Genomic DNA, 13,037 nt, shown 5'->3' on the forward strand with positions numbered 1-13,037 from the left:
CTGCCTGCTCCCTTCTCCCTGGTCCCAAGCACCCAGCTTGGGCACACAAAGGGTGTTTGCTAGGCCGTGCCTGCCTGAGGAGTCAGCTCTTAGACATCTGGGATGTCCCCGGCACTGAGTTCAGGCAGGCTGGGTACAAGTCATTGTCAATGGGACACTGGTGATCACACAGACATTCACCTTAGGATATGGCAAGCCCAGAGATGACCTGAGACCTTGCTGTGTCAGTCCCACAGCAAACTCCTGGCCAAGCTGTCAGCCTGTGGCTTGGACATGAGCACTCAGCACTGGGTTAGGAACTGAGTGGTGGTGAATGGTGCCACATCCAGCTGGCAGCCAGTCACTAGTGGTATCCCCCAGGAATCAGTGCTGGGCCCCATCCTGTTCAATATCTTTATCGGTGATCTAGCTAAGGGGATTGAGTCTATCATCAGTAAGTTTGCAGATGACACCAGGATGGGGGCAGGTGTTGATCTGTTAGAGGGCAGATCATCTCGGCAGAGGGACCTTGACAGGCTGGACAGATGGGTAGAGTCCAACTGCATGAGATTTAACCAATCTAAGTACCGGGTTCTACACATTGGCCACAACAACCCCATACAGTGCTACAGGCTGGGGTCAGAGTGGCTGGAGAGCAGCCAGGCAGAAAGGGACCTGGGGGTACTGATTGACAGCTGGCTGAATATGAGCCAGCAGTGTGCCCAGGTGGCCAAGAAGGCCAATGGCATCCTGGCCTGTATCAGGAATAGTGTGGGCAGCAGGAGCAGGGAAGTCATTGTGCCCCTGTCCTCAGCACTGGTTAGGCCACACCTTGAGTCCTGTGTCCAGTTCTGGGCTCCTCAGTTTAGGAAAGATGTTGAGTTGCTGGAACATGTCCAGAGAAGGGCAATAAAGCTGGTGAGGGGTTTGGAGCACAAGCCCTATGAGGAGAGGCTGAGGGAGCTGGGATTGTTTAGCCTGGAGAAGAGGAGGCTCAGGAGAGACCTTTTTGCTGTCTATAGCAAGGTTGTAGCCAGGAGGGGGTTGGTCTCTTCTCCCAGGCAACCACCACCAGAACAAGAGGACACAGTCTCAAGCTGCACCAGGGGAGGTTTAAGCTGAATGTTAGGAAGTAGTTCTTCACAGAAAGACTGAATAGCTGTTGGAGTGTGCTGCCCAGGGAGATGGTGGAGTCACCCTCACTGGAGGTGTTTAAGAAGAGACTGGATGAGGCCCTTAGTGCCATGGTTTAGTTGATTAGATGGTGGTGGGTGATAGGTTGGACTTGATGATCTCAAAAGTCTTTTCCAGCCTGGTTAATTCTGTATTCAGTCTGTGGCCTTCTGCAATCAATGGCCAAATCACGTTTATGGGACTACAGTAGTCGGAAAATATTTGTCTTTACCTCTGAGTTTGGTCCTTGTGGAGTGCTGGAACTATATGATCAATACTTAATAATTTATTGTTCCATAATTTTCAGGAGAATGTTGGTTTTTAATGTTTATGTATATTCCAGTTAGCAATTCAGATGGTGTTTGCTTACAGCTTTAGTCTGGATTTTTACCAGTTTCTGGGGCCATTCTTACTTAAATGCCTGGGTGCTCCCAGCTGATAGAGCGGAGGAACATCTCAGCACTTTGCGGGCAGCCCTGTCTCACAGGTGACTGCTGGTGGAGCTGTGCTGATCAGAGGTGGCAGAAGGTGCTGCATCAGTGATGGAGTTTTATGGAGAAAAAATGTGCTTTTGTCTGCCTTGATGATTTTGCTCTGACATGCAGGGAAATCCATTTTACTTGTAGCTGGCTGGTGCTTAGGAGAAGGATGTTTCTATGGCTGGCTGACTGGGTTTATTCCTTTGTTTTGAATTGCAGGTTTGAGTCTTCCTCCCATGCTATTAGCATGAGTGCCTATTTGCGTGAGCAGAGAAGGGAGCTGTACAGCAGAAGTGGAGAACTTCAAGGTGGGTTAATAGATAATGTGTTAGTTTGGGTAGTTCTCTTTTGCAGGAGCTTAAATATCCTGTCCATGCTACATCAGGGCATTAATGCCTGTCTACTTTGCCACACAGCCTGTCTAAATCTCTCCAGTTTTTAAACCATTATTTATTCTTTCTGCTTTGTGGAACAGCAGGATTTCTCTTTATTCCCTCTGCTTTTGGAGCTGGAAGTTAAGGTTTTAAAAGATACTCCTAAAACAATGGGTAAAATGCAGACAATCTCACCATAAGCACTGTTTTTAGATACCTGGAGCTCATATCTGCTTCTTTATCTGCAGTTCATTTCCTTGTGTCATATGCTGAATGTGATGGGAGCCAAGCTCACTTAGCTCATACTTAAAGTAACAACTTTCTGTTGTAGGGACTCAGGTAACCAGTTCTTTGCTTTGTATAACACTTGAGTTGCAGAGTGTTTGAAAATGGTGAATCTGAAGAGTTGGACTATCGCTGATTTATATTTGTATTGCTTGTGGCAAGTGCTGTATATGTGGTGAAGTTCTCTTCTCCTGACTGCAGCCTCATTATGTGTTTCTCCTGAATGGTCTAATGCACAAAAGGTTGGTTTTGGGAGCCAAATCAAATTAAGATCTTAAGACTGTTGTGATAATATATAGCAGGGCTAAACTCCTCTGTATCATCTATCGTAGTTTCTTACTGGGCTCATCACAATCTATGCTCTTCAAAATAGTCCAGTGATGGAGAATTTCTCCTGGAAATCTTACCTGTGATCATTTTCAGTTGGCTTTTAACTGATGGTGTTTTGTGATTTATAAGTGATTTTTGGGTGAATTTATGTACCTCACATTTTGGGGTGAATTAGGTGCCCTCAGAGTCAGATTAAACCCACAAGAGTGTGAAAAGAAACCTTGAAAGACAAAGGGTGTTCTTGTGGACACTTAGGTGACTCTACAAAGATGATCTTTATTGATCATTAAGGATTGATGATTATGAATAAATGATGATTAAGACTGATGATTAAGGATACAATAATGCAGTCTATGTTGCATATTCATAGCATAAAATCATAGAATCATTAAGGTTAGAAAAGACCTCTAAGATCATCAAGTCCAACTGTCAACCCAACACCACCATGCCCATTAAAGCATGTCCTGAAGGGATGTGTTTACTGGCCAGTTACTTCTGGGTGGACTGTAAAGGAAGAATCTGAGATAAAGATGACTCTGACTAAAGCTGACAGTCACCCACACTATGATTTTACAGCATAAAGGATAAAATTAAGTGGAGATACATGCCTTTCAAATTATGGCATCACCATTTGTACACACTTAGAGGGTATTCAGGTCACAGCTCTTCAACTTTTAAGGCTCAAGTTGTCACCCTCAAATCTGTCACATGCTCTTGTGGCCAGGATCAGCTGTTACTCAGTTCAACAGGGTTTTGGAAAATGTGAGCTGTTCCATTGCAGCATCATTTTCTTAAACCTGCAAGCAGTAGGACTTAAGCAGTTTCTTCTCCATGGTTAAAAGCTCTGTGTTACAAAGCTACATGGGACAAATGTGTGCTCAAAGCCAAGAATTCTGAAGCTGTTGAGAGTGCTGTTGGGCCAATGTTGGGGCCATCAGCGAACCTGCAACATGGTTGGTCTTGATGATCTTAAGAGATCTTTTCCAATCTAAGGCTCTTTATTATGAGATTGGTGAGACACTGAAACAGGTTGCCCAGAGAAGCTGTGGATACTTTACCCCTGGAAGTATTTAAGCCCAGGCTGGATGAAACATTGCACAGCCTGGTCTCGTGGGAGGTGTCCCTGCCCATGGCAGGGGTGTTGGAAATAGATGATCTTCAAAGTCCCTTCCAATTCAAGCTATTCTGTGATTCTAGACAATTCCTTGATTCTATGACCATTCATGTCAAAAATTTCAGGTCCCTTTGGGATGAATCCTGTGGCCTTCTGTTGCTGCCAATTGCTTCCACACCCTGACCTGACCAATTGTCCATGTTGCTTTAAAAATGCAATAGAGAACTGGATGCAGGAACAGGTTGCCCAGGGAGGTCACAGATGCCCCTTCCCTGGAGGTTTTCAAATCTGAGTTGGATGAGGCTTTGAGCAACCTGGTGTAATGGAAGGTGACCCTGCCCATGGCAGGGAATGTAGAACTAGATGATCTTCAAGGTTCCTTCCAACCCGAACCATTCTATGAATCTACAAACAGGAGACTCTGTGTTTGTTTCCAAAGGACAGCGTGTCTGAGGTCTGGGTGGTTTTGTGACTGCTGTTGCTGTTAGCCTGAACTTCAGGCTTCTTTCCTGGATTCAGATGATGAGCATAGCCAGATTTTGTGAAAGAGTGCCTTCGTATCGTCAGAGGACAAATCTTGAGGCAACATTTATCTTGAGGAGGAGATTGTGAGCATTTTTGAGAGAGGAGGATGCAAAAGACAGCAATGCAGACTTCCAGCTGCTGGGGTTGGAAAGAACAAAGCCCATGAGCTGACAAAGAAGTAAAGGACAAAATATAGGAGCTAGTATGGATGGGAACAAGGTTGCATTGCTCTTTCCAGATGAATTGGAAGAGCTTGAGCATGATGCAATAGGTGACAAAAAAGTCAGCATAGGGAGTCAATGGGGACAATAGATGAGATGACTTTGCTGAGAAATCTTTGCAGTTTAACCATCAAGAAAAGTTTCCCTTTGAAGGTTATGTTAAAAATGTACCATTCCTCTCTTTCTATTATAAGCTGCTGCTCCCTTTTAGGAGGCTCATTAATCGTCCTGAATCCCAGACCACAGCAAGATCTGCATTTTGGTTTTGATTTTTTTTTTTTTGGTAACTCTTTGAAAAGAGAAATGCAGTTTAATTGTTCAATCAGGTTTCTGGAAGGCAGGCATGTGACACTCTCTCTTCTATGAATGCCACATGGTTTCTCTTCCTGACAGCCTTATCCACAGGGATGATGTTTCAGTGGCAGCAGGAGGAGGGTGGCTTGTTAGGCAATCGTCTTCCTGAAAAGATCTTCAAAGAAACATAGGCATTAAAAAAAAAAAAAAGAAAAAAAAAGTGAAAGTTTGGTTCATGCTAACTTTGTGAAATAAGAATTTAATTTAAATAGCCTTAAAGTGTGTGAAGATCAGAGTGATGCTTTATCGTTAACCTCTTTCATTTGGGCTGAAATAGTGCAATGTGGTAGGCACGCATTATCCCTCAGTGGGAGATAGAGACCTGCTGGAAGTGATTTAGGGATGGAATTCTGGTGTCTGATTCCACTCAACTCGGAGGAGAAAGACTTAGTCCATGGGTTTTTACCTTAAGTTGGACACACAAGTAATTTGACAATTGTCATTAAAAAGAAGGGGGAGGGTGGGCAAGGTGCATAACTGAAATACCTCCTCCTAGAGAACCACAGATGTGGTGGTTCTCCAGGTTCTTGTCAGAAATAGGGTGTCAGAGGTGTCTTTCCCTCTGCACAACAAGTAATGATGATCATTAAGCTTCTCATTTCTTCCTGTTCCCCGAGAGCCCATCTTGGCCATGTGCTGGCTGGGGAATTTACATTTTCCCTGTGCAATCCCTCCTGTCATTTGTCAAATACAATGTCTTTTTATGGACTGCCTTACATGATGTGGATGTGTCCTAAAACCAAGTAAGTTTATTCCCTGAGCATCTGTATGACTGAAGTCTTAGTGGCTGAGGAGGGAGCTGCCATTATTTAGTCTGGAGAAGAGAAGGCTAAGGAGAGACCTCATGGCTCTCTACAACTACCTTAAAGAAGGTTGTAGTGAGGCCGGTGTTGGTCTCTTCTCTCAAATAATTAGCAATAAGATGAGAGGAAACGGCCTGAAATTCTGCCAGGTGAAGTTCAGGTTGGGTGTTAAGAAACATTTCTTTACTGAAAGAGTGGTCAAGCACTGGAGCAGGCTGCTGAAGGAGGTGGTGGAATCACCATCCCTGGAGGTGTTAAAAAAATGTGTAGATGTGGCACTCTGGGACATAATCGAACAGCCTTGACCAGCACAGTTACCCTCCTTGCGCAAATGCCTTGAAATCTGCCTTCCAGGGGTATAGATGCCAATGTTTTGTGAGTCTGGGAAAGAGGGGTTGTTGCAGAAGCTGGGTTCTGGATATGCCAGACAATTAATGGGGAAAAAAAAGGTATAAAAAAATAAATGCACGCCAACAACAGAAGCAAGAGGAGCACAAACTGGAAAGGGAAAGCTTGTTGCATGTTAATCTTTGTTTCAGAAGATGTCTAATGAGAGATAGTGAACACCTAAGCAGGAAGAGGAAGGACTTTTTGTCCCTGTGCTTTGCTGAGATCTCACCTGCTGTGCTGGAGCCAGCTCCAGAGTCCTCAGCACAGCAGAGACGTGGACCTGTTGGAGCAGTTCCAGAGGCAACCACAGCAAGGATTAGAGGGTTGGAAGCCTTCAGCTGTGAGGCCAGGCTGAGAGAGCTGGGTTTGTTCAACCTGGAGAAGGGAAGACTCTAACAAGACCTTTTAGTGGCATTTCAGTACTTAAAGGGGTCTGTAAGAAAGCTGGGGACAGAGTTTTTTTTATCAGGGCCTGTTGTGACAGGACAAGGGTTGATGGTTTCAAACTCAGAGGGTGATTTAGACTGGAGAGAAGGAAGAAGTTTTTCTACCCTGAAGGTGATGACACACTGTCCTAGGTTACCCAGAGAGGTGATAGAAGCTTCATCCCTGGAACCTTTCCAGGTCAGGTTGTTTGGTGTCCTGAGCAACCTGCTGTAATTGCAGATGTCCCTGCTGACTGCAGCGCAGTTGGACTAGATGACCTTGAAAGGTCCCTTCAACCAAAAGCATTCCCTGATTCTTACTTGTGGACAGCCTCGTGTGTATGGGATTCAGAAGAGCTCCAAGGGCACAAGATGTCTCTGCAGCCTCTATGCACTGTGCTGCTTGCTGTTGGCTGATAATTTCTATCACAGTATTGCTTTGTCAGGGGTGCTGTGGGTTATAGGCTCCTTCTAGATACTTTGTGTATAGTTTGAGAGTCCTGTGGCCACAGGGAATTGAGACAGCTGTATCTTGTGCTCCCAGTAACCATGGCCTTGATTTAGTTTATCAGTAGGAATGGGAAAAGATGGTTTTATACACTGTGAAAATCTGAAGAGCCTCAAGGGTGCTGATGAGGATGGAAAACAGCATCCAGCTTCTTGGTTATCTACACGCATGCAGACCCTTGTAGTTCATCTGAAGGTCAGCTTTGCTGATGTTGTGCATCTGGGCCCTTGTTAAGAACGAAATGTGAAGAGCTTCCCAGCAGCTGTTGTTCCCATGGATGTTAATGGACTCCACATCTGCTCGACACTTCTTAAAATTTGGGCTCATTATTTCTTACTTTCACCCTGGAAGCTCAGTGTACTTCAGCGCTAATTAAACTTCCCGTGCCTGTGCAAAGCAGGATTCTAGCAGTGTAAGCTGGGGTATGCCATACATCACATTCTGGGGCCCTCAACTCAAGAAGAACATAGACCTGATGCAGTAGGGCCACAGAAGGGCCACAAAAATAATCAGAAAGCTGGAACGCCTCTCCTACAAAGACAGGCTTTGAGTTGTGTTGTTCAGCCTGGGGAAGAGAAGGCTCTGGGGAGACCTTCTTGTGGCCTTCCAATACCTGAAGGATTCCTACAAGAAAGCTGGGGAGGGACTGTTTACAAAGGGCAAGGGGTAGTGGTTTTAAAATAGAGAAGAGTAGGCTTAGATTGAACACTGGGAAGAAGCTCTTCACTGTGAGAGTGGTAGAACACTGGAAAAAAGTTGTCCAGGGAGGTGGTGAAAGCCCCATCCCTGCAGACATTCAGGATCAGGTTTGATGGAGTTCTGAACAACCTGATCTAGTTGAAGATGTCTCTGCTGACTGCAGGAGGTTGGACTAGAAGACTTGTAGAGTTCCTTCGCAACCAAGTGCATTTTATGGTTCTGTCACAGGAAGAATGATGGGAGCAGAATTAGAGTCAGAATTCTAGAATCACCTTCCAGTCTTGAATTATATCATGCTGCTTTGAGCCTGAATGCAAGTGTACACCGGCAGCTCATATTGAGCTTCTCATCCACTAGCACCCCCAAGTCCTTTTCTTCAGGACTGCTCTCAAGCCAGTCACTACCCAGTCTATATTGGTGCCTGGGATTGCCCAGGCACTCTCAAGTTCTTCTGGTGACAGTTGTCAAAATGCAACACTCAAATACCTTAAAATCGGTTGGTAGTTCAGATATACATGAGTGGCCAAGTGTTTGAAGAGGCTGCCCAGGGAGGTGATGGAGTCACTGTCCCTAGAGGTGTTTAAAAAAAAAAAGTAACAGATGGCACTTTGGGACATGTTTAATGGCCATGGTGGTGTTGGGTTGGTGGTTGAACTCAATGGTCTTAAAGGTCTTTTCCAACCAAAATGATTTCATGATGCATCATGTATAAGATTTTTTGCCAGCTACCATGTGCAACATTGTCTTTCTTAGCTAAATGTCTCTTAATATTTGCCTTGTGTCATGAGAAATTTGGACCTTGGCTGAAAGGTTGAGGTGTCAATGTTGGTTTCTAGAATTAAATTATTTCTGCATGTTTAAAGGGCTACTCCTGGCCCCAGTGAGTCTGCAGAAGGGCTACAAAACAACAGATGTGTCACAGAATAACTTGGATTTGATGGAACATTTAAAGATCATCTAGTTCAACCCTCGTGCAGTCAGCAGGGACATCTGCAACTAGGGCAGGCTGCTCAGAGCCCCACACTACCTGACCTGGTATGTTTCCAGGAATGAGGCATCTGCCACCAATCTGGGCAACCTGGGCCAGTGTTTCACCACCACCCCTGTAAAGATTTTCTTCCTTCTCTGTAGTCTAAATCTCCCTCTTTTAGTTTCAAACCATCACCCCTTGTTCTGTAACAACAGGCCGTGATAAAAATCTGTCCTCATCCTTCCTGTATGTCCCCTTCAAGTACTGAAAGGCTGATAAAAGGTCTTGTTAGAGTCTTCTGTTCTTCAGACTTAACAACCCCAACTGTCTTGCCCATCTCTGACAAAGGATGGCAAATCCATCCGTGAAACAAAGCTCTCTTGTAACAACACTATAGATATTGGAATAATTTTTTCAACCTCTTTTCCTTTAAGCAAGAACCTCCAAGGAATTTTTTCACTTGTTGGCCAGGTGATAAACAGGAAGATCCAAATTTAAGATTGGAGGGTGGGCTTGGGTTACTCACCACTATCCTATACATCTGTTCTTGATCCAAGCCTGAAAATTCCTCACCATAAGGTTTTAAGTAATTAAGGAACTCAAAGAGAAACTCTTCTAATTAAGCTTTTAATGCCAAGAAATAGCAGCAGAGGCAAATGGTATCTGATATGACAAGGGCACAGTGTAAGGCCAAGCCCAGGGAAAATGCAGTTATTTGTAGGAGCCTTGTTCCATTTGGATTCACCAAAGGGCTGCGGGAGGGAGCCAGCCGTGTTCGGCAGTGACAGAAACGAATCTTGACGTTTTGGATAATGAAAATTCGGTTCAGCACCTTTTAGAGATGTGTATGATAATATCTTGTCAGTCAGAGGCAGCGAGGAGGGGGAGAAGCAATATAATTTGTGTCTGGTTAAAGGAGATGTTGTGACAAGTGGACAGTCCTGCTTAAAAATACCCTTTAGAGGAGGGTGGGGAATAACCAGCTGAAGAATCAGTAAGCTGGTTATGCCAAGGAGGGGGAAAGGCTTTGATGTTCTGACTCTCCTGTCATGCAGCTGCTTTTGTCTCCCCATGATGCACAGGATCACAGTTTGCTTTGAGCTTGGGGAGGGGCTGGGGGAGTGGGGAATGGCTTTTTTGTGGTTTGCCAGTGTTAATGCAATCATCTAGTTCAGACCTTGTAAGCCCACTTATTATTTCCTCTGCGTGTGTTTTTTCTGCTTTAGCAGATTAGCCGCACTGTCTCTTCAAAGGCTATCCAATCAAGAAGGGGTTATTAAAACCGGGGTGCTTTATGACTGAGAATTAATTAGAGCAGCATTTTCATGCAAAACATCCAATTTTTTGATTAGCAATGGAGCAGGGCCGCAATTAACACTCTGGGAAGCTTAAATTTCCAGCATTTTGATTCTCAGGAAATGAGATTATCAAACTGGGGTCAGGCACTTGACAGCAAAAGGGGATGGGGGGATTATATGTGAGAAAAAAATTTGTTACTTGATTTTGTCTTCCGACATTGTTATTAAAGCTATGACAAATTCAGAGGGAGGCCAAAAGATGAGGGAGTTACCTAAAAAGGGCAGTGGGATGCCTCTTTGCTTTGTCACTGCCCTCCTCCTTCTGCATAAAGCTTTTCCCCAGCCTGAGACCACTCATTGTATTTGGTTTACAGCAACAGGTTTTCATTTTGTGGTCCACGTTTCTGATGGATGTCTTTGGAGAATCCTACAGTGTGTTTAATTTAAATATTCAAAATATTTGTATCTAGAAAAAGGAGACAATACAATTGCTCCAAGAAGGATGTTGAGGTGTTGGAGTATGTCCTAAGAAGAGTAATGAAGTTGGTGGAGGCTCTAAAGCACAAGTCTTGTGAGGAGCAGCTGAAAGAACTGGGTTTGTTTAGCTTGATTCATGGAATGGATTGTGTTGGAAGGAGCCTTAAAGATTGTCCACTTCTGACCCCTCTTACATGGGCAGGGATGCTTTTACTAGACCGGGTTGCTCAAGGCCCTGTCCAACCTGGTTTTGAGCACTTCCAGGAAGGGGGCATCCACAGCTTCCCTGAGCAACCTGTTTCAGTATCTCACTGCCCTCATGGTAAGGAATTTCTTTTTAATCTCCAGTCTAAATCCACCCTCAAGTTTCAGTCTATTCCCTCTCATCCTATCACTATGAGCCCTTGCGAAAAATGCTTCCCTAGCTTTCTTGTAGGCTCCCTTCAGGCAGTGGCCACTGAATCATAGAATCAATAAGGTTGGAAAAGACCTCAAAGATCATCAAGTCCAACCTGTCACCCAAGACCTCATGACTACTAAACCATGGCACCAAGTGCCACATCCAGTCCCCTCTTGAACACCTCCAGGGACAGTGACTCCACCTCCATGGGCAGCACATTCCAATGGCTAATGACTCTCTCAGTAAAGAACTTTCTCCTCACCTTGAGCCTAAAACTCCTGTGGTGCAGCTTGAGACTGTGTCCTCTTGTTCTAGTGCTGATTCCCTGGGAGAAGAGACCAATCCCCACCTGGCTACAACCTCCCTTCAGGTAGTTGTAGAGAGCAATAAGGTCTCCCCTGAGCCTCCTCTTCTCCAGGCTAAACAATCCCAGCTCCCTCAGCCTCTCCTGATAGGGCTGTGCTCAAGGCCTTTCATCAGTCTCTTTGCCTTTCTCTGGACACGTTCAAGTGTCTTAATGTCCTTCTTAAACTAAGGGGCCCAGAACTGGACACAGGACTCAAGGTGTGACCTAATCACTGCTGAGGACAGGGGCACAATGACTTCCCTGCTCCTGCTGGCCACACTATTTCTGATGCAGGTCAGGATGCCATTGGCCACCTTGGCCACCTGGGCACACTGCTGGCTCATGTTCAGCCAACTGCCAATCAGTACCCCCAGGTCTCTTTCTGCCTGGCTGCTCTCCAGCCACTCCAACCCCAGCCTGCAGCGCTGCATGGGATTGTTGTGACCAAAGTGCAGCACCCAGTACTTGGACTTGTTAAATACCATCATGCTGGACTCTGCCCATCTGTCCAGCCGGTCAAGGTCACTCTGGAGAGCCCTCCTACCCTCTAACAGATCAACACCTGCTCCCAGCTTGGTGTCATCTGCAAATTTACTGATGGTGGACTCAATCCCCTCATCCAGATCATCAATAAAGATATTGAACAAGATGGGACCCAGCACTGATCCCTGGGGGACACCACTAGTGACTGGCTGCCAGCTGTATGTGACACCATTCACCACCACTCTCTGGGCCCGGCCCTCCAGCCAGTTCCTGAGTGCTGCTGTCTAAGCCACAGGGTGCCAGCTTGGCCAGGAGTTTGCCATGGGGGACGGTGTCAAAGGCCTTGCCGAAGTCCAGATAGACTACATCTACAGCCTTTCCCACAGCCACCAGGCAGGAAGAAGAGACCTTCTCACCCTGCAACTCCACGAAAGGAGGTGGGAGCTAGGTGTGGGTTGATTTCCTCTCCCAAGTAACGAGCAAGAGGGTGAGAGAAAATGGTCTCAGGTTGTGCTGGGGACATTTAGGTTGGGTATTAGGAAAGATTTCTGCCAAAGGTCTTCAAGGCTTGAAACAGGCTGCCCAGAAGTGGTGGAGTCCCCATCGCTGGAGGAATTGAAAAAGATACATAGATATGGTGCTAAGGGACATGACTTATTGGTGACTTGGTACTTAACAGACAGTCTCCATGATCTTAAAGGTCTCTTCCAACCAAAAGGATTCCACGATTCTGTGATTGTAGCAGATGCATCATGTGCTCTCAGCTCCTTTAAAAGAGTATGTGTCTTGTGTGTTTTAAACAACTGATTGTGATCTATGGCTGGTGTCTGAAAATGTGTACTGCTACTTAATAAGGACAGACCTTTTCCAGTCATTTGGGTCTGTGACAAAGAAGCAGGACATCTTGTGTCACTTCTAGAGAACACTTAAGTTTTTGGGGGGGATTATATCTTCTACTTAATTCTTACTTCTTGTGGAGGTGTAAGGTGTTGACAGTCAGACTTGAGCTGTGAAATCTCTTCTTTGGCTTTGAGCAAGCTACGTCACTACAAGTCAGATTTGATAGCCAGTTGGTATTTGCTGACTACTGTGTTAAGAGAGTTCCAGTCAGGAACTCCAGGAGAAAGCGGGAAACCAGCTGTCATCCCTCTGGTTTTGAAAATGACCATATAGATCTTTTTAAAGCTTATTTTTGAGCAAGAATGTTCATGGAAGCAAATACTGTGAAGTAACTGTTGTTAGCAGCCACCTTAGCCACATTCTTGGTCTGGGTCTTTCCTGGCAGTGCCTCCAGCTATTTTCAGCTGCAGGTTATTAAGGAAGCTCACTCTCAGCTTGCACCTTCAATTTGTCCTCACAGGCTGGCTGGACCTGATGCAAGCCTGGCAGTGCACCTCAGTTGTG

General features: G+C 45.3%; 1 protein-coding gene across 1 annotated transcript in view; it reads left to right on the plus strand.

Moving 5' to 3' along the window:
* EXOC4 (exocyst complex component 4) overlaps positions 1-13,037 on the plus strand; it is a 488,502-nt gene that overhangs the window by 139,341 nt on the left and 336,124 nt on the right. The window contains exon 9 of the mRNA XM_009900238.2: positions 1,851-1,939. Within this exon, the coding sequence (XP_009898540.1) occupies positions 1,851-1,939 (89 nt within the window). The remainder of the gene's footprint in view (positions 1-1,850; positions 1,940-13,037) is intronic.

Source organism: Dryobates pubescens, chromosome Z (assembly GCF_014839835.1).
Source record: "Dryobates pubescens isolate bDryPub1 chromosome Z, bDryPub1.pri, whole genome shotgun sequence".
NCBI classification, from domain to species: domain Eukaryota; kingdom Metazoa; phylum Chordata; class Aves; order Piciformes; family Picidae; genus Dryobates; species Dryobates pubescens.